Source organism: Pelodiscus sinensis, chromosome 10 (genome assembly GCF_052426305.1).
Source record: "Pelodiscus sinensis isolate ZL-2025 chromosome 10, ASM5242630v1, whole genome shotgun sequence".
NCBI lineage: Eukaryota > Metazoa > Chordata > Testudines > Trionychidae > Pelodiscus > Pelodiscus sinensis.
The window spans coordinates 35,237,738-35,264,643 of NC_143061.1; the positions used below are offsets into that span (position 1 = coordinate 35,237,738).

The 26,906-nt window shown below is 44.8% G+C and overlaps 1 protein-coding gene across 1 annotated transcript in view; it reads right to left on the reverse strand.

Moving 5' to 3' along the window:
• Positions 1 to 24,721, reverse strand: part of GRK7 (G protein-coupled receptor kinase 7) — a 42,458-nt gene extending 17,737 nt beyond the window's left edge. The window contains exons 1-2 of the mRNA XM_006119870.5: positions 21,457 to 24,721; positions 20,576 to 21,013 (exon numbers count right to left, since the gene is read on the reverse strand). Of these exons, the coding sequence (XP_006119932.2) occupies positions 20,576 to 21,013; positions 21,457 to 22,059 (1,041 nt within the window). The 5' untranslated portion in view covers positions 22,060 to 24,721. The remainder of the gene's footprint in view (positions 1 to 20,575; positions 21,014 to 21,456) is intronic.
• Positions 24,722 to 26,906: the final 2,185 nt, after the last annotated feature.

Below are 26,906 nucleotides of genomic sequence, written 5' to 3' on the forward strand. Positions count from 1 at the left end.
GTGATCAAATCTAATCTCAAACCTTTATTTTGTGCCACAGTATTCCTGCTAAGAGCAGGAACTATTTGTGCACGATAGGGGCCATTTTTTAGTCAGGAAGTCCATGGCACATAAACATGCGGACCAAGTAAGTCCTGCATCAGCTAGGTATGTCCTATTACACATTTTGGCCGTGTCCAGACTCAGGGGTTTTTTCGGGAAAAGTAGCCTTTTCCCGAAAAAACTTCCCCTGCGTCCAGACTCAAGCCGCGTTCTTTCGAAATTATTTCGAAAGAACGCGGCTTTTCTTTCGATGGCGGTAAACCTCGTTTCACGAGGAAGAACGCCTTCCTTCGAAAGTTCCTCTTTCGAAGGAAGGCGTTCTTCAATGTAAAGAGGCCATCTTCGAAAGAGAGCATCCAGACTCGCTGGGTGCTCTCTTTCGAAAAAGCGGATTTCTCTTTCGAAAGATCCGCCTGCAGTCTAGACGCGATCTTTCGAAAGAGGCCTGCAGTCTAGACATAGCCTTTCAGAATAAAATAATGGAGGACCCATAGGATGTGGTGTCTCCACTAGTTTTTGGAGAAGGCAAAACCCAGGCAGTCCATGTGCCTCTTTCGTTGCTTGTATTTCTTCTGGCATGCAGATAAAAGCTGAATGCCAGCCATTCTGTGCTTCCATTCATCTCTGTCATGGAAATCTTTTATCTTAATTGTAGAGGATGAATAAGAGGCTTTATTTTTTTTCTACTTTGTTAAAAACATGCATTAAAACTTAATTTTAACCTTATTATTTTAAGTGGGATTTTTAAAGCAATTTCTGTCTTTTTTTCTTTATTTAGAGAACAGCCAGAAATATATAGTCAAAATCAACGACCAAATTCTGCTTTCAGATATGTGAATCAGATTGGTGAGCACTTGGCTCTAAAACTAATTAATTAATTAATATGAGACCAATCCAGACACCATCCACACAAGGAATTTCCATTAAGGGCAATAGGTATTTTGAGAATGGATTGTCAAGATATAGATGAATTGATGTTGTAAAGAGCATGCTGAAGAGAGAAAATACCTCTTTGAAATTTTATTTTGTGTATTTTTAAAAAGCCATCTTATTTTTTAATATGTTCTCATAACACAAAAATTCCCGTGCCTCCTCTTGGCTGGAATGGAGAACCAGATCCAATGGGAACCGCAAGGCTCTGTGGCTACAGACCCTTTAGGTAAACAAAGCAGCGTGGGCCCACTAGCGGCTTTCCCAAAGTGGGACCATGGAACACTTTGAAAAACAGTAGCTTAGCACATTGTGAGGGCTTTCAGCAGTACTGGGCTTAACACTTAAATGCTTATACATTGACTACATTGTCCAGAGAAAGGTAAAGTCCTAGTAATTCCCTAGGTAAACTTTAGCATCTGGGCTCCTACCAAATAAGGTAGGGGAAGAAACACAATTTAACACTTTGCAGTTTCCATCAATACAGGAATTGGCAAACAGAAGTGAAAAAAATAAGATTTTTCTGTCTCTAACTTTTCCCATAGATCTTTACAAAACAAATTCAGTCAGTATCACAAACCAAACAGCAAAGCAAATCAGAACATCTATCTTTTGTTTGCCATGGCACAAGAACTGTTGAACAGGGGGGAAAAAACCAAGCTGAGTTTAGCTCTATCAGCTCTTTCCTGGGGCTCAGTTCTTCTTTCCTCCATGGGGTGCCACCGATTGCTTTGTTCTCTTTCCCAGCTGTTCTGCTCCTTCAGCAGTGGCCTTACCAGACCTTGGAGGAATGTAACATTAGACCTCAGGAAGCTGTTGATAGCTCTAAATTTCAAGATTATTTTTTGCACATGAGTTCCTGGACCCTGGACCAGGGAAGAAAACAACTTATCTTTCTTTGCCATTCATTTAATCATGGTAATTTGAATGTTGTGTTTTTTCCTGAGTCACTAGGAGGAGAAATCAAGGCAGCAAAACTTAAAAAGTGGTGATAGGGAATTACAATTTCCCATCATCCTGTTACCTTGGCAAGTATTCACATTACAGCAATAATCCACCTGGTCACTTAAATAAGTGGGGGATTATTTTAAAGCCAAGATAAAATTAAATTTCTGTAACAAATGAAAATATTCCTGGTTGGTATCCTATACAAAGACTTACAGAATCCACAAGAATGAAGCACACCTGCAGTTACTGCTTAGAAAATATGAGTTCCTAAGGTAGTATGTCTACACTGCAGGTGTGATTCCCAGAGTGGACAGACAGATGTGTGCTAGCTTTGCTCAAGCTAGTTTATTAAAAATAGCAGTAGCTGCCTCCAATAGACCTTTTTATCCAAGCTCTGACATTGTCTTCCTTTGGAACTCGGGGCAAGTCCTTTACCTTCTCTGCCTTAGCTCCCCCATCTATAACATGGGGAGATTATTTCCTTGCTAAAGAAGGGTGAGAATTAATTACTTCATGGTTGTAGCATACTCTTCCAAGTAGTATTAGTGTATGACCGTGATTTCCAACCTTTTTAACCATAAGATCACTGTTTTTTAAACGCAATGTAAGATCTACCTCAAACCCAAATACTCTTGCCCAGCTTCCTTCACATCCCTTCTCTGAGGCTCCGCCCTTGCTCCATCCCTTCTCCAAGGCCTCACCCTGCTCATTCCATCCCCTTCCTTCCCAAACCTCATTCATTTTCACCAGGCAGAGTAGAAGGTTGGGGTGCAGGCTCTGGTCTTGGGCCAAGGCGTTTGGAGTGTGAGGGGGGCTCCCGACTTAGCCCAGGATGGGAAATTGGGATCTAGAAGGGGGTTCAGGGTGCAAGCTCTTGGATGGAGTTTGGGTGCAGGGGAACTCATATCTGGGGCAGGAGGGAGTTCAGGATTGGGACAGGGATTCAGGAAGCAGGCTCTGTCTGGGCACCACTTAACTGAGATGACTTCTGCGTGGCGAAGCAATGGGGTTAAGGCAGGCTTACTCCTGCTTTGGCCCTGAACTACTCCTGAAAGCAGCTGGCATGAACAGCCATGGTTCCATGGTGCCATGTGCTGCCCCTCGTCTACAGACACTGAGCCCACAGCTTCTACTGGTCATGCTTCCCCATTACTGATCAATGGGAGCTGTAGGAGTGGTGTCTGCAGGCAAGGACAGCATATGGAGAACCCCTGCTCTGCCTTTGTCAGGGGCTGCAGGCACATGCCAGCCACTTTCAGGAGCAGCAATTCCCATAGGGATAATTACTCCAGCCATGACAGTTAGGCATGCTAGAACTCACTACAGTACTCAAAGAATTACATGTAAGCATAAGAGAGAAATGAAAATTATGAAACGCACAAACCAGTCAAAAACCAAACATAACCCGCTTTGCAAGCAGTAAAAGTAGTAACAACAACCACCCCGTATGTGTTGGGTTGGGAGATGAAAGTGAAGGACACTGTGTGTGTGAGAATGACAGACACCCAGAGTGTACGAGTGACAGAGATTTGCATTGCCAAGCTCCCTCCATCTCCTTCTCTCCGTGTAGAGATAGGGTACAGAAGTGGGGGGAGGAGGGATATCTGGATGTCAGCGCCTCCCCTCTTCTCCCTCCCACACTCTGCACAGCAAGCAGGAGGCTCTGAGGAGGGCATCTCCAAGGCAGAGAGCAGGAGCAGCAGGAAGGGGCACCTGAACCACTAGCACTTGATAGCTTCCTGGCCAAACCACTCAGGGTTACCTGTCAGAGGCTCCAAGATCTACCAGTAGATTCTGCTTATTCATCAGAAAACATCAAGTATTTCTGTGCAGATGTTTTCTTTCTCAGTGTATGAAGTCTCTGTTTACTTCTCTTCATAGCTTAGCAAGAAATATTAGCAGGAGATGATAAGACAAAACTTCCATGGTGCTCACCATGCCTGTAAACTGAGTACTTTGGCTGGCAACCCGAGAGAGATTCAGGTGCCACTCAGCTGACTGGCAAAACACTCACAGCTCCCTACAGATGGCAGCATGTGTTTATATTGGTGATGCGCATCTGGAAATGCCTTGGTGCACATAACAAAATTTATTCCATCTATGAATAGAAAAAAATAGAGGGAACATTGTTCACCCTCCTCAACTGCCACTAAAAATCTGTAAGAGTGCTTGCATCTTATTGGTACTGCTTAGGATCAGGATACATGGTAGAGATACAATTAATTGAAACTTAAAAAACAACAAATAGTCTGGTAGCACTTGAAAGACTAACAAACATGTAGATGGTATCATGAGCTTTCGTGGGCACAGCCCACTTCTTCAGATGACCAGAGTGTTGGATGTCCAGTACGACATCCAACACTCCGGTCATCTGAAGAAGTGGGCTGTGCTCACAAAGCTCATGATACCATCTACATGTTTTGTTAGTCGTTCAAGTGCTACCAGACTATTTGTTATTTTTTAAGTTTATCCTGTACAGACTAACTCCGCTACCCCTCTGAAGCAATTAATTTCAAGTCACTCTAAATAAAGTGACAAATTCTGCCAATACATACAAGGATACAAGCCTAGAGAGTTCATCCACTCGTATGGCTGCAAACTCTCTCCCTAGTTTTGCATTTTGATAACGTATTATTAATTTGTTTGGGAATGGGGAAGAAGAGGACTTTTTTTTCAGTCATTTTGCGCCAGATTCTGATCCCCTTAATCACACTGAGTGGAACCTTACTCTGAAATAAATGGGACTGTTTACAATGTGATCAAAGGATCGTGGATGTTGTGAATAGCCTAATTCTACAGTACCACAGCTTACAGATTGCTCACAAATGTATAATGTAAAACTCATTCAGCAAAGGCAGCGAAATAAACATTTCAAAGAAAAATACGACTGGCCAAGTATTTTAGGCCATATAACCCCTTTCCCTGCCACATGCATGTTTCTGGCAAGACTCAATAAACATACACAAAATGTTTACTGTGCATTCATACCACACTGATCAACAAAACTGTCAGATAAGGTCCTATATTTCACAAATAATGATGTGTATTTCAAACTGGTATACGGTACTTGAAGACATCACTCCACTACATATATGCCACATGTTTTCTGTAATAATTAATGTGCTTCAAACGACAAAGAGAATCAAATAAATAATTGTATTTACATGTTGGTTTTCATCTTCAAAGAGTTTCATAAATGTTCACTAATTAATCTTCATAAAAGTCCTATGTGCTAGGCAAGGAGTATTACCTCTCATTTTATTGTTTAGCAATTATAAGTGAGTTTTAAGTTGGGCTGTGCAGAATTGAGCCTTTTAATGCCAGACTAACTTTCCTTGTGCTCCCTGACATTAAACAATTCTCTTGGTGATCAGCTGCTTTCCTCCACTATGCAGGATGTGGATCAGAAGTAGAAAAGTAGGTGTCTACAGCACTTCACCTCGAAGGATCAAGTCCTGGTAAAATGCTGTTGAGATTCATGGATAAAGAGAAAAAGTATTACTCTCTTACTATTACTTAAATATTATTAGTACACTAATCACTAAGAGATGCTTTATAATAGGGATGTAAGCAAGTAGTTGAGTAGTCGACTACCCGATAATCCTAGGCTTATTGGGTAACTGAGTTGACTACTCACATTTCCCCTCCCCGCCACTGCCTCTGTATCAGAAGCAGCAAGGGGGGGGAGAGGAAGCAGAAGCTGATCTGGGAGGAGTAAGCTTAAAAACTGGTTCGCACCAGCACCCTCTCCGTGGTGCTGCCTGCCTTCCCTGCACTGCTGCCTCTATCACAGTGGTCTCCAACCTTTTTACACCCAAGATCACTTTTTAAGTCTCAGAACAGGCGAAGATCTACTGCCCCGCCCTCTCTATTCTCCTGTCCATCACTTGCTATCTCCAGCCCTTATACACTCTGTTAAACAGTTTATTTTTAAATTATGCAATATATAAAATTAAAGTCACGTTTATAGTTATGAAATAAATGGTCTGTTTTTAATTCATGCTACTCAAATGTCAAATGAAGCATTTACAATTATACATTTTGTTCTCTGTTATTTTGTAAATCTAAAATCAAGTATTGATAATTATATATTTTTTCTTCCAATAGCAAAGTCTCAGTGTGACACCTGTGACTAAACAGTATCTGCCAGTGTCTTGAAGTCTGGGTTGTAGTCTGAGATTGCTAGTCGTATAGAGTCTATCAGATGGACATCTGTGATCCTGCGCTCAGCCTGGGAAGCTTGCTTCAGCACAGCTGGAGCTAGACGCAGCCTCCCTGGGCTGAGCGCAGGGCAGCCGGGCTGGAGGGAAGAGAAGTGGCTGCCTGGCCAGCTGGCCATGGCGCTCAGCCAGGGTGCACCAAGCTCCACATGGGTAGGCGCAGAGGAGAAGCCGCCGATCAGCTGGAGCATGGGGCAGCATCTTTCAGCTGAAAGCCAAAGTCAGCTGGCTGAGGTGTTTCAGCCCTTCCGACCTCCCAGCTCTCACCATTCCTCGCAGCTACACACCTGTGTTGTTGCTCGGTGAGTAGCAGCTCCTCAAATGAGGAAATCTAATGTAAATGTACTGCGCAGGCGCGCAGTTCAGAGAGGGCTCAAGAGCTACTCTTAGAGCCCCTGAGATCGACCGGTAGATTGTGGTCTAATGGTTGGTGACCACGGCTCTATCAGAAGCAGTAGTGCAGAGGGGGTCGGGGAGGCTGCCACGAAGGAGCCTCTGCCTGCGGCTGGCCAAGGCTTGCCGTGAGCCGAGGCTGCTCCGCATTGCATGGAGCAGCCCTTGCTCATGGGGGGTCCCTCCTATGGAGAGGGGCTGTTGGGCCCAGCACAAGCCAGGTCTGAGCAAGTCTGGCTCAGTCCCAGGTCGAGCTGGGTCCAGGAGCTACCCCCACTGCAGCTCTGTATTTAAAATGTAGTAAGAGCTGGGCAGGTGGGCAGCCTGGCTCACTTCAGGTCTGGGACCTACCTCCACTGAGGCTCTGCAGTTTAAATATAATAAGAGCCAAACAGGCAGGCAGGTCCTCTGCTGCAGCTCTGCATTTAAATGCATGTGGTTGATAGCATTAACTGATAAGCTTTTGCTTATCGGTTAATCGACTAATTGACTACTCTATGACATCCCTACCCCAGATCTCTGCGAACAACAGGTTGAGAACTACTACCTTATACCATCTAGCATGATCCATTTTTAATAGCAAAATCCCACTAGTGAAAAAAGTAAATAATGTACCAGAGAGAGATGATGAAACCCGTGTTGGTTCTGAAGTATTAAAAAGTAGTAATATATAAAATAATCACTTTGCTGCTAACTCTGAACAAATGCCAAACTGTCACTGCAAAAGTACACAGGAAGAGTAACTTCTATAGAATCTTAGTCAACAAGATTACTCAACAAAGCAGGCCCGCCGGCTGCGCGGGAGGGTGGAGAGGGGGGGAAGGGTGGAAGAAGGGGGAGTGGGGGAAAGGAGCAAAGGAGACAACTGGCTGTTGAATCCCCTGGGACAAAGATTAGCTGTATCAGAACTGGCTACATTATTTTTCATTTCAGAATTGTGACCCCTCTACCCACCAATTCTTAGCTGTCTTGATATGAAACTTCAAGGAACATTTAAATAGCTTTTTTTTGTTTTCCTAAGCAACCTACTCTTACAAAAAGCAAACATACAGGAGGGCAAAGGGACATTTTGAATATGATTTTAACCAAAACATGTTTTTCCTATTCAAATATTATGATGTCCTTCAAATATTTACAACACAGCACAGGAAAACTGTTAAGAAGCCTATTTACATATCTTAAAGGGTTTGCTTTTGTGATTACTATAATGTCAATAGAATCCCTTGAAGTGTTTGCATAACTTCATTGCTCAAAAGTCATCAATGTAGCATATTCTCTCTCTCTCTCTCTCTCTCTCCTCCCCCTCCCCCCCACATACTGTATGGTCCTGCCCTCCCCTGTCCCAGATAGTGCAGTGAGTGTACAAAAAGCCACATTGATGTTAACTTTTTATTTGTAACAGTGGTTGTGGTTCTGCTGCCCTTCCTTCAGTGCTGCTGCTGGTAGCGATGCTGCCTTCAGAGCTGAGCAGCTGGAGAGCGGCGGCTGCAAGCCCAGATCTGCAAGCAGCAGCACAGAAGTAAGAGTAACATGATAGGGTATGCTGCCCAGCTTTGAAATAAGGGTGACAATACAGGTTGTAATCTCCCTTAACCAAGACTCCCTTGTCTGGGAACATCTGTGGTTTGATATGGATCATGGATGTTACTGGACCAAAGAACCAGGCAGGAGTGCTGTAAGGGGCACTGGCGACTCAGCTGGGAGGTGTGTGTGTGTGTGCGCGTGCGTGCGTGCGCACGCACACATACAGCATGACAGGGAGTTCTGGCCCCACAGGATTTCCCTGGACCCAGTGGCCAGAGCGGTCTAGCCTGGCTGCAGCCATGGACCTCTGGCCCCGGCCGGGAGCTCCAACCCCAGCAACAGCCACGGAGCTCTGGCCCCATCCCTCTACCCCAGCCACAGAGCTCCGGCCCCAACCATGGAGCCAAGCAGCTATGGAGCTCTGCCCCAGCTGCGGAGCTCCGGTCCTGGCAGTAGCGGAACTGGGAAGAGCCCCAGCAGGAGCAGGCTGGAGCCCTAGCCCAGTGGCAGCATGGCCACAAGGGGAGGGACCTTCCCTGGTCTGGCAAATTCCCTTGTTCAGGAACAGTCAGGTCCCACAGGCACTGGACCAGCAAGGTCCAACCTGTACAGTGACTCTCTAAAATAATTTTTTACCCTCCACCATCCCTTTTGGGTCAGGCCCCCCAAGAACATGAAGAAAACCCGTCAGTTCCTCTTTGTTGCCCATTCCTATTATATGAGATAAAGAGGAGATTAGAAATGAAGATAAGTAATTTTAAAATAAACCTTCTAAACACACCATATATTCAACTCAGCACATATATGCACTTTTAGGTAAGATGCCTAGATATTAGGCGAATGTATCTCCCAAAGATCAATTTCAGTGCATATTTGTTTCAATAAGGAAAATGAACATGCTGCCCACGTACTATATGCAATTTTAAATCACTCTTTATTTCTAAAATAGATGTACCTCAAATCTGGTCATTTTATGAGTTCTACCATCCTAATCATAAAGGATCTGATCTGAATCCAGGAACAACCAAGAACCTCAGAAAAACCAAAGACTATTTCCTGAAGTTATCTAAACTATCCATATGCTAAAACTAATATGAGCTATTTTAATTATTTACAAGTCTCTTTAAGTAGCGGTAAGAAGATACAAATGACAAGGAACAAGAAGAGCCAAAGGAAACGGAGGAAACTAAGGACATGTGGGAAATGTAATTCCTTGTATAGCCTTACATGAAGAATTACTTAATTACTGATCATACAAAAATGACCAAATCAGGTTCAACAGACCTTTCTATACATGCAAACAAAATTACCTGTGAGCTGTAAAAAGAATTAGAGCAATTAGAAGGTACTTTCACTGAAGAGTTACAAGTGCTTGAAACATGGACTTACAAGAAGAATGTCACTACTTTCATGCGAATAACCTAAAACATATAAAAGGGATTCAAGGGCTAGTCCTGTTCATGGTGAGGCAGGAGTTTATTTATATATAAGCTATTTATATAGATAAATTATATATAAGCAGCTCTCCCTCCTCACACCAGACATGGTCCCTGCCCATCAAGTGTGAAGCATGTTAGTGGGGAAGTACAAAAGGTTCTCATGGCACCTGCTTACACTGTATGCAGGCACAGCAAATATATATGCTATGAAGTTTTTATTGCTTTGAGTTTGGGATGAATATATTATTCATGACTCATGAAACTGTGAGGGAGTTATGCAGAACTCCCTAAACAAGTGATAACAAAAATTTGAGACGTCCAATGTCTTTCAAAATGGATTGTGAATTAAAGTTTAGGGGAGTTTTTCATCAACACATAAATACTGTACATTGTAGTAATTAGGGGGTCCAAAGTTATGAGTTATTACTATTTAAGAATTCCCGCAACATTAAGGTTATTTTACAAAACAGAGAAGAGTTCTGAGACATGAAAACTCAAGGTCTAATGGCTAGATTTCGTCTATATTCTGAGAAAACTCAGAAATGCTGCAGTCTTTCATAAGAATATACTGCTGGTGCAGCTGGAAAGAGCTCCCCCTTTTCCCAGAGACTGAGTGAATGATTTAAAATAATTGTATCAAAAGATTAGAGACTATATAATAATGTGCCAGACACAGTAGTGAAAATAGGGAACTTGATGGAATCTAGTATTATGATTAAATAAAGGTGTGTGTGTGTGTGTGTGTGTGTGTGTGTGTGTGTGTGTGTGTATACACACACATACATACATAAAGGAAATTGACTATGGATGATACAGCTGTGGACAAAATATTGTAAACTTTAATGATAGGGCTTACCTTATGGGAAATCCTGTTAGAGAAACAAATGGGTTATGTTCATATTGATTTCTTTTTGTTTACTGAGAAAGGTGGAAGAAGTGCTTAATGACTTTTTTGTTTCCATTTTCACCAAGAGGATTGGTGGTGATTGGACATGTACCATAGTGAATGCCAATGAAAATGGGGTAGGTTCAGAAGCTATAATAGGAGAACAAGTCTCCAGGTCCTGATGGAATGCATCCTAGAATACTCAAGGAGCTGAAGGAGCCATTAGCTATTATCTTTAAAAGTCATGGACTACAGGAGATATTCCAGACAACTGGAAAAGGGCAAATATAGTGCCCATCTATCTATAAAAAAGAGAAATAAGGCCAATACAGGGAATTACAAACCAGTCAGCTAAACTTCTGTGTAGCTGGAAAGATAGTGGAGCAAATAAACAAGGACTCAGTTTGCAAACATCTGGAAGATAATAAGTAATATATGTCAGCAAGGATTTGTCAAGAACAAATCACGTCAAACCAACCTGATAGAAAGTTGCATGCTGAGAATTTGACTCCTTGTTCCCAGAAATCCTAGAGTCAGTTGTTTCTACCCAGAACATACTGTGAAAATTTTCCAAAATGCACTATGCCAAACCACCTCTGGTGCACTACACTTGAGATTGACACATGCACTGCTGGTTAGTACACGCAGTGCTGATGGAAGCAACCGAGTATGTACGTGTACAAATTTTGGTGTCTGTATGCTGATGTAACTAGTGTTGACCAAAGGTTATAGCATAGTGATGACTATGGTTTTGATTTCAGGATAAGGTCTAAATTTAGAAAATAGCTACAAATTTTTTCTTCTGTATTTCTCTATTAGAGTATTATAGAAGATAAATATGCAGGGTTGAAGATGGACTGCTGATTATGTTGTTATTATTAAGAATTAATACAGCATCATTGTTAAAGTTCTGACATGGATTTCAAATTAAATATGAGTTTTCTCCTTAGATATATAGAATTTCTTATGCTCATAAAAGAAATTTTCAGGCACTGAAGTATTATTTTGTTACCTAGGCAACTGTCAAGTTTTTAAGATAACTTGGACAGAAAAAAAAGAACTGGATTTGTCTCTTCCTTTATTTATTTGATTCTTTATGATATAACGAATCTCTAATTTTTTTTTGTTTTGTTTTACTTATTTTTTTATATTAGAAATTCAGGGTGCTGCTTTGCTGTTTTTTTCCTTAGAAGACTCTCTGAATAACTAGAGAAATAGCAATACCGTGACATAACAAATATCAAAGAAAACAAATCTGAGCATTGTAAGAGAAATGTATTTTAGGCACATGTTTAAACATTGGGGGGAGGTGTTTTATTTTCAATATCTTTGCTTTTGTAGCATATATTCAATTTCAAAACCTGGCAAACAATTGGGAGAAAAGTTCTTTGTTAAAAAAAAAAAAAATCTACGAGGTTGCACTGCCTGCTCACTATGCTTGTCAAACCCCCTCTCTCTGGTGGCTTATGTGGCCAGAAAGCATGAGTTACGCTCGCCAACCCCCCTCTCTCTGGGGGATAGGTGTGTGGCCAGGGGAGAGGGTGCAGGAGCAGGCTGGGGGGTTGGTGTTTGGCCAGGGGAGAGGGGGCAGGAGCAGGCTGGGGGGTTGGTGTTTGTCCAGGGGGAAGGGGGCAGGAGCAGGCTGGGGGTGCAGAGTCTCACTGGACGAGATGTGAGAGGGGGATGGGTGTTGGGTCTGGGTGCGTATGAATGAGCAGGTTGGTGATGCGGGGTCTCGGTGGGGGGTAAGTGATCAGGCTTGGGGATGCAGGATCTTAGCAGAGGGGATAAGCAAGGGGACTGGGAGTGTGGGGTCTCGGCATGGTGGAGAGTGAGGATGCTGGGGGTGCAGGGTCTCGGTAGAGGTGATGTGTGAGGGGACTGGGAGTGCAGGGTTTCCTCAGGGCAGTGAGTGAGGGGGCTGGAGCCACATAGGGAGCCCATTCTGGCATTCCACCCCATCCCCAAGTTGAGACCCAGGACCCCCACCCCCCTCACTCACCACCTTGCCGAGCAACGGGAAAAGCCTCCAGGAAGCATGTCACTGTGCTGCTGTTCCCCCAGCCGGGTGAACGGGAAGTGAAACAGCAACACATTCAGCCACTTCTTCCTTGTAAACTGGATCTTGGTGGGAGCCCTGGGGCTTCTCCCCATCTGGCAGGAAGTTGGTGCTGGTACTTCAACCTCATGGGAGGGGGTGAGCCTGGAGAGCCAGTGCGCGCTCCCTGCTGCTGTGGGAGGGACCGAGCCGGAGTGAAAAAGAGCAATATTTGGCTCAGGAGCCATAGGTTGCTGACCCCTGGCATAGAAGGTGGGGCTTTCACAGTCAGAGAGTGTGAGAGCAGCATGATGACATCATTCTGTCAGCTGACAGGAAAACTTTTTTAAATATATAAAGAGAGATCAGCACCCTGTCTCTTCCACTATGGTCATGACGAGGTGGATCCAATCAGGGAGGATGAGTCCCACTTCTAGTAGCTGATCTGGAGGTGTGAATTCCAAGAGAGGAGAAGCTGCTTTTGTAGTTAACGAGCCATTCACAGTCTTTGTTTAATCCTGAGTTGATTGTGTCAAACTTGAAGATGAACTATAGCTCAGCAGTTTCTCTTTGAAGTCTGGTCCTGAAGATTTTTTGCTGCAGGATGGCTACATTTAGATCTGCAATTGTGTGTCCAGGGAGATTGAAGTGTTCCCCTACAGGTTTTTGTATGATGCCATTCCTAATATCTGCTTTTGCAGAAAAACTTGCCAGCTGCCTACACTGGCCGCTTGAATTTCCGCAAGAACACTGACGATCTCATGTAAGATTGTCAGTGTTCTTGCAGAAATGCTGTGCTGCTCCCATTCGGGCAAAAGCACTCTTGCACAAATGCTTTTGCACAAGAGGGCCAGTGTAGACAACGTGGTATTGTTTTGCGCAAAAGAGCCCCGATCGCGAAAATGGCGATCGGGACTTTCTTGTGCAAAACCGCATCTAGATTGGCACGGACACTTTTCCGCAAAAAGTGCTTTTGCGGAAAAGCGTCCGTGCCAATCTAGACACTCTTTTCCGCAAATGCTTTTAACGGAAAAACTTTTCCATTAAAAGCATTTCCGGAAAATCATGCCAGTCTAGACGCAGCCAGACTGTGAATGGCTCGCTAACTACAAAAGCAGCTTCTCCTCTCTTGGAATTCAAACCTCCAGATCAGCTACTAGAAGTGGGCCTCATCCTCCCTGATTGGATCCACCTTGTCACCTCCAGCCTGATTCTGGCCTGCATGTTTATACCTGCCTCTGGAAATTTCCACTACATGCATCTGACGAAGTGGGTCTTTGCCCATGAAAGCTTATGCTCCAACACTTGTTAGTTTATAAGGTGCCACAGGACTCCTTGCCGCTTCTGTGAAGAGTAATGCCTATTCCAAAACAGTTATTTCAGAATAGGGGCTGTGTAGACAGGGCAGCAGCTATTATTTCAAAATAAGGGGCCTCCAACCCTTCCCAGGGTGCCCTGCTATCTGCTCTGTCCACACTCAGCCAAACTCTATTTTCCTCCCACTCTCCCTGGAGCCCTTAAAGCTACAGCATCAGCAGAAAGGGCTTGTGGCTAGCAGGAGGCCCTGACAGCCCTGAGCCACCCTGCAGCTGCCCCTGCCTCACTAGTCCCCACAAACGAGCCAGGCTGCTGCTCCCACCCAGTGTTCCACTGCTCCCAGGGACGGTCAGATAGCTCCCAGGAGCCTGCCAGTGGCTGAAAAAGATGTGCACTTTCCTGGTCTGGTGCAGAGATCCTGGTACTTATTGAGGTTTGGGGTGACAAGACCAACTTCCAGGATCTCTACACCAGATGTTTATGGCTGGATGGCAGAGAGCCTGGCCAACAAGGGGCATATCTGCATCCAGGAGCAGGTGCGGAAGAAAGTAAAAGACCTCCGCCAGGCATATGCCAGGGCCAGCGAGGGCACCTACCGCTCCTGGGTAGAACCCCACACCTGCCCTTATTTTAAAGAGCTGGACCACATCCTGAGGGGAGGCGGGGAAGTCCCTTAACACCTCCCCTCCTCCCCCCAGTTGTGGACTCCAGGCTCAAGAAGCCTATCGTCATCCTCACAGTGGGAGAGACGAGGAGGAACAGGACAAAAACAGCACCAGCACTCTCCTGACCCTGGAGCCGGTACCCCTCCTGTGAACGTGTCCCAGGCGTCGGCCCAGGCTGGGGAAGGAACATGAGAGTGCCATCACATTCCCTTCACACAGAGGGTGGAGGGAGTGGGCAGTGAAGGGTGGCGGGGTGCTCTATGCTTGGCCCTTGAGGCCCGGGGATTGTGCAGCAGCCTGTGCACATGGGAGCATGTCACACTGCTCCTGGCCACACAGCCCCAGGAGGTTGCCACAGAGGACCCTTGTACTATTGGCCACAGGGTGTCTGGAGAGTCCTGCCATGCTCGTGACCCTGGGGTGGGACCCTTCCATCCTCCCTTCTTCCCTCCACAAGCCACCTCTAGAAGGAGGCTGGGGACAGTGACACACACTCAGCAGTCCTGCACACGGGCATGCCCATACTCTTGGGGACATCTGGGCATCTGTAGGAATGGGCCCACTGGCCAGAGTGCACATGGCCTTGCTGCAAGCATGACGCCTTCGACTGAGCCAAGAACTGTCATTTTCAGCTCACAGATGAGTGCAAAGCTTCAGGCACAGTGTCCCCTGGAATGACTGACCCCCCCCTCTTTCTTCTCCACAGCTGGCCAGCTGAAAGAGGGGGGTGGTCAACACGACGTAGGACAGCCTCCAGCCATGGATGAGCCATGGATGAGTTGCAGAGGGAGCACCTCGCAGCACTCTGATCCCCGGAGCAGACCATCAACTGCAGGCTCCAGGAGGGCTGTGGTGAGACACCTGGCGGGAGCTGCTGGAGCAGGGCTGCTCTCTGGGCACGGTTGTGCACTCCTTCATTGCCAGCATGATGCCTGCTCCTGCCTCTGCTCCCACTCCTGTTGTCCCTGTAGAGCCTCCTCCCATTCCCTCTCCCATCTGCGTGGCCACCAAGGCCCCTACACCAATGGTGGTGGGATCAGCAGAGCCAGGCACCACTCCCAGCCCCAAGCCTCTCCTCATCCCTCCTCCCCCTTCCAGCTCCCTCCTCCAAGGTTCTCATCCCCCTCCCCCAGGTTCTTTCTGCAGTTTCTGTGACCCCAGATAAAAAGATACAAAGTTTTTAGTTTTTCAAAAACAAAATTTTTGTTTATTGTGTCAGCAGGGAAGGGGGGGGATTACTGGAGGAAAGGCAGTGAGGAGCAAAGCAGAAGCCCCTAGTGGGGCGGCCGAGAGGACACTGTCTCTGGGCCCCCAGGGAGAAACTCTCCCTCAGGGCCTCCCAGATGCGCACAGCCCGATGAGCCTGCCGGATGGCTGCAGTGTGAGGCTGTTCGAAGGCCCTGCCGATGTGGTCAGCCTCCACCCCCCACCTTGGAAGGAATGTCTCCCCCTTCCACTCATACACATTGTGGAACACACAACACGCAGCCACCACATGGAAAGTTGTGCTCCCTGAGGTCCAGTTGGGTGAGGAGGCATCTGAAACACGTCTTCAACGGCTGCAGGCACCTTCCACAACCTTGCAGGCCCTGCTGAGCCTGGCATTATAGTGTTCCCTAGAGGGGTTGAGGTGGTCAGTGTATAGCTTCATGAGCCAAGGCAGGAGAAGGTAGGCCACATCCCCCACAGTGCAGATAGGCATGTCCACGTCCCCAAACTGGATGGTGCGGTCAGGGAAAAAAGTTCTGGCGTGCAGCTTCTGGAACATGCTCTTCCCCGACCACCTGACATAGATATCAGTGAACTGGCCCCGGTAGTCTGTGACAGCCTGCAGGACCATTTAAAAGTATCCCTTGTGGTTGATGTAGAGAGATGCCCAGTGGCTGGGGTCCCGGATGGAGATGTGGGTGCCGTCGATAGCCCCTTCCCCTCCCCCCCAGTTGGGAAAGCCCATGTCGGCAAACCCGATGGCGTTCACGTCACCAAGGCAGATGACCCTATGCAGCAGGATGGTGTTGATGGCCCTGACCACCTGGAGAAGGAGACAAACAAACAGATTCACAGGAGTGCCAGGGCCCCCGGGAGTTCCCCCACTCCACCCTCCTGGTTCCCCCCTCCCTCCCTCCCACACACACTCACCCCAATACCCGGCAGGGCTTTGTGAGGGCGGGACTGAAAAAACCTCCAGGGGAGGGGGCTTGCACCCACAACCCCCTTTCCCTAGGGAACCACACCACTCCTGGGACAATAGCCCGAGAATGCCATACCTGCATGACCAGGGCCCCGATCGTTGATCTCCCCACGCCGAACTGGTTCCCGACGGATTGGTAGCTATCCAGCATGGAGAGCTTCCAGAGGGCGATGGCAACATGCTTCTAGACGGGGGATGGCAGGTCTTACGTGAGTGTCCCATCGCCTGAGGGCAGGGCCGAGCCACACATAGAGCTCCAGAAAGGTGTCCTTCCTCATTCTGAAATTCTGGAACCATTGCTGGTCTCCCCACCACTCCATGACAATCCGATCCCACCAGTCTGCACTGATGTCCAGATGCCAGCAGTGGCAGGGTACGGTGTCCAGGGAGGGTGGGCGGGATAGCACAGCATGAGCTGGGCTCGCAGAGATCTGAGAAAGGTCTCCCAGAGGAGCTGTAGGTTGGGTTCCTGCAGGGTTTGGGAGGTGGCCTACAGAAACTGCTGCATGAGTTGCAGCACAAGCAAGAGGCAGCTCTGGCTCCATATCTGGCAAGCTGAAGTGTCCAAAAGGGCAACTACAGCAGGCAGAAAAGAAGGCTTTGCTGTCCCTAGAGCAGGTAGGCAAAGAGAAAAAGCCTGAGACACTGCTGTACAGGAGGGGTCCCTTTAAGCTAAAGCCTCAGATAGCCTCACGAAATAACTGCTGACCTGATGCCCTGCCTGAACTGGTTCTGCACGGCCTTTAATTCGAGTTAGCGTCCAATCAGTGTGCACGTGCTATTTCGATGCGCATTTTGTGTGCAGATGCACTATTTCAAAATAGCTATTTCGGAAGATATCTTCCGGAATAACTTATTCTGAAATAAATTTGCAGTGTAGACGTAGCTTAGAAGGGCTGTTGCTGAAAGAGACTGGAGTTTGTCAAAACAGAGGGAAAAGGTACAGTGAGGAGGAGCTCAGGTAGCAGCTGGCCGTGTAACAGAATCTAAAAATGCTGCCACTATAATTCTGTGAGGAGTGCTTCAGCAAAGACAAAGAAAAGCAACACAGGAAAATATGAACAAACAAAATCTTCCAGCTTTCTCTACTCAAGGTTTTTTCCCCCTTGATGTCACCTTTAAGTGTGGCAACAATGGAAGAAGATCATTTTTACATATTCATCTAAGCAATCATGCATCACAAATATGATCTCTTTAGTTTTATGCACAGACAGTATTAGACTTCAGCCAAATAAAAGGCTTACCTGAACAGAAAAAGAAAACAGCTACGTAATCTAAAATTTATAACGAAGGCATCCCACAACCTAGCTAAAGCATGGTTCCACATTACGGTGTCAGTGTTACCAAGCATCTAAGGCTCTAGCATGGTTTGTGAATGTGATTAACACATGGTTAAATTCTGTCACATTACAAGATAGAACTGTATTTTACATACCTACAACGTAAGTGATAGAGATGCAGCCGTTATTGTAATGAAATTTTGGGCTTACAGGGCACAGCTGCTTTTAGGTTGACAGAGCATAAAATAAGATTTAGCCCCTTATAAACAGTTCACAAATATAGTGTTTAATGCAATAATAATATAACTAATGTAAAATGTAAGTGCTTTATGTTATATCATACCAGTTAAAAGAAAATAAAGGGTTTGAGTTGCCAGTGGTAAGATTCAAATCTGCAGCTCTTGTGTAGCACCTTTCATCAGTACATCTCAAAGCTCTTTACAAATGTTTTTAATAATCATAAAGGGTAATAGTTTAAAAAAGTCTAATAATATTTTAGACATTGGTGTCACTTCAGCTTTTTCCAAAAGGAGTAGACTTTGATCACCTCTAGAGCTTCTGAATAATGACAACTTCCTTACCTTCCTGCATGAAAAACTAGCAGCGTCTGTGACAAAATTGAAAGTTATAAACAATAAGCCATTGATTTCACTCCTCACAACAAACTAATTATGCACCAGCACTTCAGGAATTCCATCCCATTGTGGTTTATGCTCAAATAAAAACACTTGAGCAACGGCCAATATGCTACTCATGAAATCCTTTGTGTAATAAAATAATTTTAATAAATGTCTGTAATTTCACTTCTAGAAAGAGACTGCACATTATTAATGACCAGAATGAAAAGTAATTTTACGTATCCCAATGGGACCCTAGCCCAAAAAGAAGTTTGAAATAACGAAAACCTTAAATGTCTGATATAAAATCACAGTGAAAAGAAATTCCAAAAAGTTAGGACTTCTAAAAGGCAGACACATAAGGATCCATTCAAAAAGTAGTTTAGAATTAGGCTAAATGTGCCTATGAGTAGGAGAGCGTCTTCTTGCCTGGTTTAATACCAGATCGTTAATGTTATAACCTAACATTAGAATGACTTTCCTCAACTTTTTCTTAAATAACCCAGAATGTTTTAATTTAGGGACAAACAAGAATTTTTCTGGTTATCTAATTCAGTGTGAAGACTAAAATAAAGCTCATATACACGTTTTGTTTCCATAGTGAACTATAATTTATGGATCAAGCTGGACTACCACAAATATGCACTCACATATAACATACAAAAATGGAAAGTTGTGTACAATCTTAACTATTGGAGTTGATGTCAGTCACCTATTCTAAAAACAAAGTGATAAATAAGCTACTTTTCCATACAATAATCTCTTTAAACATAGATTTTAGAGAGACTGAAAGCAAAACAAGTGTATGTTACTGACTATAAACAGTTTCTCTCTACTCTGCAACTGCTGTAACAAGAATACCTGACCATTGGGAACGAGGGTTTTGCATGTTTTTGCTATTGTGATACTAAATTATGTTCTAGAACAATGACTAACATTATCTTAGAAACCCCCCCCCCAACCCACATCCATACTTGTCAGGAACACATTGCTGCCAAGAAAAACTAATGTTAAATGATTCGTCTTAGGAAGAACTGATAGTCAGCAACATTTATTTTTAAATGGGAACTTTGCCTTAATTGTCACTGCATATTTAACATTCTAACACCACTAATCATGTTTGATTGCTTGTACCTACAAAAACAGGTGTGTATTTTTTTTCCCTTAGTCTGAAAACTCAGCAATGGACAATTAAAAATACTACCTATATGAAAAAGGGAGTTGGTCTTCAAAATAAAATTTTCCATCTTATCTTACACAGCAAAATATTAAAAATATATTTTTTTCAAGGTTGGAGAGGGAGAGAAAGAATGATAACGAGCTTTTTTTCCTTGACTGAGACTATTCCTACCACTGGGACTTTGATGTGGAAATTTTAAATCCCCAAATACCATGTGAGTAAAATGCTCCAGAATTACAACATGATATCTAGAACAGCTAACTGCCCTTTTGTCAAATATATAACTCATATCAGGAACATTCATTCATTATACATGTGTGTGTGTTCTAGCAACCAGGAGACAAATGTGCTACATTATACCTTTCTTGTGAACCGCCATGACATTATCACTTTAAATCTGGATCAATTTGTAATCACCACAGGTAGAGCTTAATGTAAAATCATTCTAACTGAAGCAACAAAAATTAGCAAACCATTACCCTTCTCTTATAGAAAACAAACAAACAAAACAAAACAAACAAAACCACAAAAATCCCCAAACAAACCTACAAGAAATGGGAGAAACGCTGGTTGGGGATGGGATCACAGCTTTGTCTCTGATTATACTTGTGATTCACTCCTGGTTAGAACTATGATGTAGCTCACAAAAAGTGTAGTTCCTCTCAAAATGCTAGTTTGAGTTCAGTGCGTATCTCAATAAAAACAAATCAGTTTTTTTTATTTCTGCTATGGCACAAGTTGTGTTAATTGCACATGCCACCAAAGAGTTAATTAATCAAATCCTCTTACCATGTAAGGTCTTTAGTGAAGAACAAATCCTGAGGAATTAAGCCTTGTTTTCATAATGCATTAGAAATAGAATGGCTTTCCTTCCTCCCTTCCCTGAACCAGGAGCATACACTCACCCTCTGGTTGATGGACTTCCCCTCTTTCACTTGTACTGCCAAGCCCAAATCAGACAATCTGCAGTTGCCGTTATCATCCAGGAGTACGTTTTCTGGCTTCATGTCCCTATAAAGGATTTTGATAGAGTGGAGATGCAGAATCCCACAGGTGATCTGAGCTGAATAAAAGATGATCCTGTTCATCTCCAATCCCCTCTCTCCCACATTGTAGATGTGATATTTAAGATCCCCTCCATTCATGAGGCTCATAACAAGACACAGGTGGCTCTTGCTCTCATAGGCATAGGCCAGAGTGACTATGAAAGGGCTATTAACTTTCTCCAGGATTTCCTTTTCTAACAGAGCCATCTTCTCCCCACCTTTCTTCTTCAGTCTTTTCTTATCCAGTTTCTTGCATGCATACATCTTGCCGGTGTTTTTCACCTGAATGGCACAAACCTAGAGGATCAAGATAAAAAGAGAAAGGAAGGGGCTTTACAGATGTAGATTGGAGGTGAATTATCAGCAGTGGTGCATGGGAACTAAGGAAGCAAGATACACCTGGCTGTCATTTCAGAGGGCATTCCTAATGATCATATTGACAGAGTACTGGATGGGAATATAATAGGAGGAGGAGGCTGGCCCTTTCTGCTTGGGGTATGTGTTAGGGCTGTCTTATTCTAGATCAAAGCTCTTGAGACGCCCATGGAGTTTTCAGAAGTTCCCTGTCATGACCAGCATGTGGATTCTCTGGGGGCAGTAATGTGGAAAAAGGGTTACATCACATTAGTTTGTTAGCTTGCCCAGGTCTCTGACATCTGCCTAGTCTATTGCAGGCTCCTTTTTGCATTGCCCATACCAGCCCATTAGCCCAGGGAGGGAAGGGATGGCAGTTCCCCTACCTCTCCAAAGCCACCTTTACCAAGCACCCGAAACTCATAGAAGTACTTTTCATTCACTGGCTGCTTCTCAAAGACTTTCCACTGCAGAAACTTGTCATAGAAGGGGGTTTTCTGGAAGTCCTGGAAGGGCTTCTCCTGAAGGAAGGCCTTTGTCTCCTCCTTTGCCAGCTGCGTGATACTCTCATAGTCCTTCTCAGTGGCTGCCTGGCACTTGCTGGACAGGCCTGAGCTTATGAAGGCTAGGTAGTCCTTGGAGCCAGACTTTAGGAAGTTGGTGACCAAGCTCTGCAGGATGCTGCTTTTGGCATTGTCCTCCGCCAGCTCCCAGTTGGACACCTCATCCAGAAAGTTCTTGGCCACCAGGTATTCAGGCATGGTCTCTAAGAAATCCCTGAAGAACCTTTTGCCAATGGGCTGCTGCTCACAGACGCTTTCATACTCAGCAGGGAGGGCCTCTCTGACCTCTGTACACTGCTCAGGCTTGGGCAGTGACAGGCTCTTTCGCCTCCTCTGCATCTCCTTGGTGTCCCCATCCGTGCTCTTCCTGGCCTGCAGGTATGCTGTGTTGGCAATCAGGTTGTCCAGGCCCCCCATGTCACACATCCTGGCAAGTTCTTGGGGTGACAAAGCCTGACCGGAGCAAAGTCACTCACTGGTCCTGGGCCTGTCCTGCACTTCTCCTTACCTGCGTGTGTATGGATTTCAGCGAGACACTGAGGAGACTAGCTTCTTTAGCATTAAATACCTCTCAAGGATTTTCACTAAGTACCTTTAGGTGTATGTGCCATTTGTGGAAAGTGACTGGTAAGAGGTTTCTCTGTAAGGAGCTTTTGGGTTGCTATCTTTAGTCAGCAGGAAGACATCCCAAGAAAACCTTCCCACTGCCGTCACTGAATAGGTGCAGCTTGGCTGGTGACCCTCAGCACAGACCTTTTCCTGCCCCTTAAATGTGCCAGGATTCCCAACCACACCCACTGTCCATGGCCCTGGGACCCTTGGGTATGCAAAAATTCCGCATCCGCCCACTGTCCATGGGCTTTTTATCCTCTGAATCCTTGCCTTGGACAGACAGACATACCCTCATGCTACTTTGCCGTTTGGAATGGGGACAAAATCCCACTAGTCCCACATATCCACTATTCATGGCACCCTGATCCTGGGGGTACATAAAATCTCCTTGACTTCTTTCCATTGTATTCTGAGCTTTGGGGTACTGGAAATTAAATGAAAACATATGTAAAATAAAAGAAAAGCTGTTACAAGATGCAAAAGCCATTCAAACGTCAAACCTATCCTTGAAACAGAAGTCAGAAGAGAGTAACAACAGAAAAAGCACTGGAAATGTTTGGAGTTGTTTAATAATCACTCAGTTTGATCAATAAGCACCATATCCTTAAACTTACACCAAGAGAAATACCCACGCTTGTGAGCTGCACATATACAGTGCATACATTTCAGTGCTGTCATATGCTGCTCCCTCTACAGGAGCAGAAATTGGATTAGATGAACAGGCTAAGAACTGCTGCTGTTCTAAAAATAACGATCCCACCCTGTGAACAACCAGAACAACGTAGAATCCTAGTCACCCTCACACATAGCAAAGAGGAAACAATCTGAACTTGTTTAAGACATGACACAAGCAATTCCCATAATATACACTTAAAAATATCCTCCTCACACCAGTCCCCCCAAACAAAAACAAACAAACCCATACCCTACATTGAAAACTACTGTCCAAATTTTCTGAATCCTGAAAATGTCACTTAGACAAAAGAGTCCTCAGCACAGATCCCAGGAGTGTCTAATCCAGGGGTGTCCAATCTTTTTTCAAAGAGGGCCAGATTTGATGAAGTGAACATGCGTGAGGGCCGACCATTTTGCCTGACATTCTTTGAACCATTAAAATTAAATGCAAATTAACTATTTTATGCAAAGTTTATTGCAAACAGCATACTTTTCATTTCGTCACATGGATGACAAATCTAAACAGGTGTTAAATCACTCTGCCTTTCATATCTGAAGGCCAGATGAAAAAAAAATCCAGGAAGCTGAAATATGTCAGGAACATTGTAAAGTACATTACATATTATTGGTAATAAAGGTTGTCTGTCAACTTTTAAGTTCAAAAAATATGAACAGGAACATAACACCAAGTATACATGTTGTGTCCAAATATATTTATAACTGATTTAGACCAACTGACGTTAACTGAGATTTTACAATGTATTCATCTCAATACATATGGATTAGTTGGGGGCCATAAAAGATAGATATTGCCAAATTACCTGGGGGGCCGTATTAAACCAGAACACGGGCCGCAATTGGCCCGCGGGCCGGACTTTGGACATGCCTGGTCTAATCCCTATTTACTTTAGCTCTTGGTAATTCAGAGATGTATTATTATTTAAGGTAAATATTCAAGTACTAAAAACTAAGTTTCTAGCAACAGTGAAACAATTCCTCTTGTACAAAGAGAGATGCTGGTAATCCTTGTTTCTGCCATTGTTCTATACATACTACTTATCTAAAACAGTAATTTTAAATGAAAATGGTCAGAATTTACCAATAGAAGCCATTTTTATAATTGCCATCGCTAAAGGAACTGTATTTTCTTAATGTGAATTGGTTTGCCACTCTCAGATTTTTATATATTATGTTCTTTAATGGTATAAAATGATTTTTTAAAAATGTGCACATTAATCTTACCAGAACTTTGCTGAAAGGCAATACAGAGCAAATTGCTTCCTGTATCTTACATCTTTTAAATGAAACAGACAGCTTAAAATGTTCACTTGCAATTTATAAATCAACTGTAAGAATCAAGTTCATTCTCATTGGTTACCAATGTAATTTATAAAGTAGTTGAACAATGAGAAATAGCACAGGAAGATCTCAGAAGAATAAGAAACGTCCTCCTTTGCCAAAAGAAACTTCCACCTGAAAGTCTTGTTTTTATTCATATTGTTAATAACAGATTTAAACCTTGAAATTACAGGTGCTCAATATTAAAGATAGTAAAACTGGCCACATTACTCACTCCTCCTGAGCCATGCCTTAAGACAAATGCTTCAAAATTACACTACATTTAACCACTAAGCACAACTTGTTTTAATGATAGAAGCAGAATTCCAGTATATGTTGACCCTATAACAGGTGTCATTAACCTATCGCTAAATTACCAATGCAAATACAGTAAACTTCCGATAATTCGGCACCTTTAGGACCCAGGGGGTGCTGGATTATCAAATATGACGGACTATCGGAAGGGGGGGGGGCTATGAGGGGTCTGGGGTGGGGGGGATGCCACCCCAGACCCCTCATAGCCCCCCCTTCCTATAGTCCGGCTCTGCCCCAGGCATCCCTGATTCAGCCGCTGCTGGTCAGTTTCAGCAGCGGCTGAATCGGGGACACCTGCAGCAGAGCAGCTGGAGTGCTGCCGAGTTGGTTCTGTAGCGCTGACCCTTGGCGCTGCGAGACCAACCCGGCAGCACCCCAGCTGCTCTGTCCCAGGTGTACCCAAGTCAGCTGCTGCTGAAACTGATCTGGGGCTGATTCCAGGAATCCGGGGCAGAGCAGCTCTGCCTTGGGCTTCCTAGAGTCAGCCGCTGGTCAGTATCAGCAGCGGCTGAATCGGGGACAGCTGGGGTGCTGCCGGGTTGGTCCCGCAGCTCCGAGGGGCAGCGCTACGGGACCTACCCGGCGGCACTCTAGCTGCTCTGCCCTAGGCGTTCCCGGTTCAGCCACTGGTCAGTTTTAGCAGCAGCTGAATCGGGGAAGCTGGGGGCAGAGCAGCTCCAATGGTCTAGCTGCCTGGAGCATTTCCAGGTTCCTGATGGTGCCGGACCATCAGGAGTGCCGAACCATCAGATACTGGACCATCGGAGTTTTATTGTATTAGCATTTCTGCTGTTTCTGTGTGAAGGCAGAAGCAGATCAAAGAAACACCTATATTTTTATGGTGTTCCCCTTGCCCCTGGTGTTTAGGAATATTTCTTAAGCAATTGCTCTCAACTTCTGCAGAATGTATACTTTCCTTAAAAAGTTTCTAACCTTCATTGTTATGACAATAACTTTTTATAATTGTACCAAGATTAACCAGTGCAGTCTTCCTAAAACTGCAGACACATAGATGCACTACTGCTGGTGAGATTGATCTGGGTGCTACTACTGTAAGGCATGTGAGAGGTCTATGTCCAGTATAAAGAGGACAGTTTTTTGGTGGGAGAAGTTGACTCATATTTAGCTTGTGATCCACTGTGACTCCCTGATCCCTTTCTGCACTACTCCCTCCTAGGCATTCATTTCCCAGTTTGTATGTGCACAAGATTGTCCAGATCATTTTGAATTTTAATCCTATCCTCCAAAGCACTTGCAACTCTTTCCAGCTTGGTATCATCCACAAATTGTTAATGAAGTTATTGAACAGAACTATACCCAGAAGTGACCCCTGTGGGACCCCTCATTATTCTCTTCCAGCAAGACTGTGGACCATTTACAACTACTATCTGGGAATGGTTATCCAGCCAGTTTTGCACCCATCTTATAGTAGCTCCATCTCAATTGCATTTCCCTAGTTTGTTTATGAGGTGATGAAAGACAGAATCAAAATCTTAACTAGAATCAAGCTGTATGTCTACTGCTTTTCTATCAACAAGATTTGTCACCCTGTCAAAGAAAGATATCAGATTGGTTTGACATGATTTGTTCTTGACAAACACATGCTATTTCTTATCACCTTATTATCTTCCAGATCCAGGGCAGGCAAGATCCAGCCTGCCCTGCCAGGACCCTTTGTCAGTGGGAGTTGCTATGACTGGGCTGGGGGTGGGGCAGCACACAAAGTCCTTCCCCTCCCTGGCACATGGAGAGAGCAGCTAGCCAGTTTGAACCTGTGGCTGTGGCAGGCAGGGAGTCTGCCTGAGGGTCCCACTGGGCTGCTGGCTGGGAGCTGCCTAGGTAATCACCTTCCAGTCAGAGCCTGAACCTGGCACTCACCCCCCTCCTACTTCCTAAATCCCTGCCCAAGGTCACCACTCCCTCCTACCCCTGTCATGACCCAAACCCTTTGCAGCCTCCTCCCGCAGGCCACAACTCCCTCCCAGACCCTGAATCCTCTCCTGCACCCATACCCCGACTTCATCCTGTCACCACAGAAGTCCTCTTAGGATTGTTCCCCAATGTGCTGATCATGCCACTGAACAACCTTCTCACTCTCTGGGGCTCTTCTCCATCCTTCCCTGCTGGGCCAGATCCTTTGGACTCTCCTAGATAAGGGACAGAGATGGGGTAACTCCCCCTCTCCCTGCAGAGCAATGCAGACACTGAACCACTTCAGCTCTGGGAGGATGCAGTTCTAGGGCACAGCACCCAGGAAACCAGCCCCCAAATGAGACCAATCCCCCCCAGATAAATCCGTCTTTTTTATGTGTAAAAATTTTATATAGTAAAAA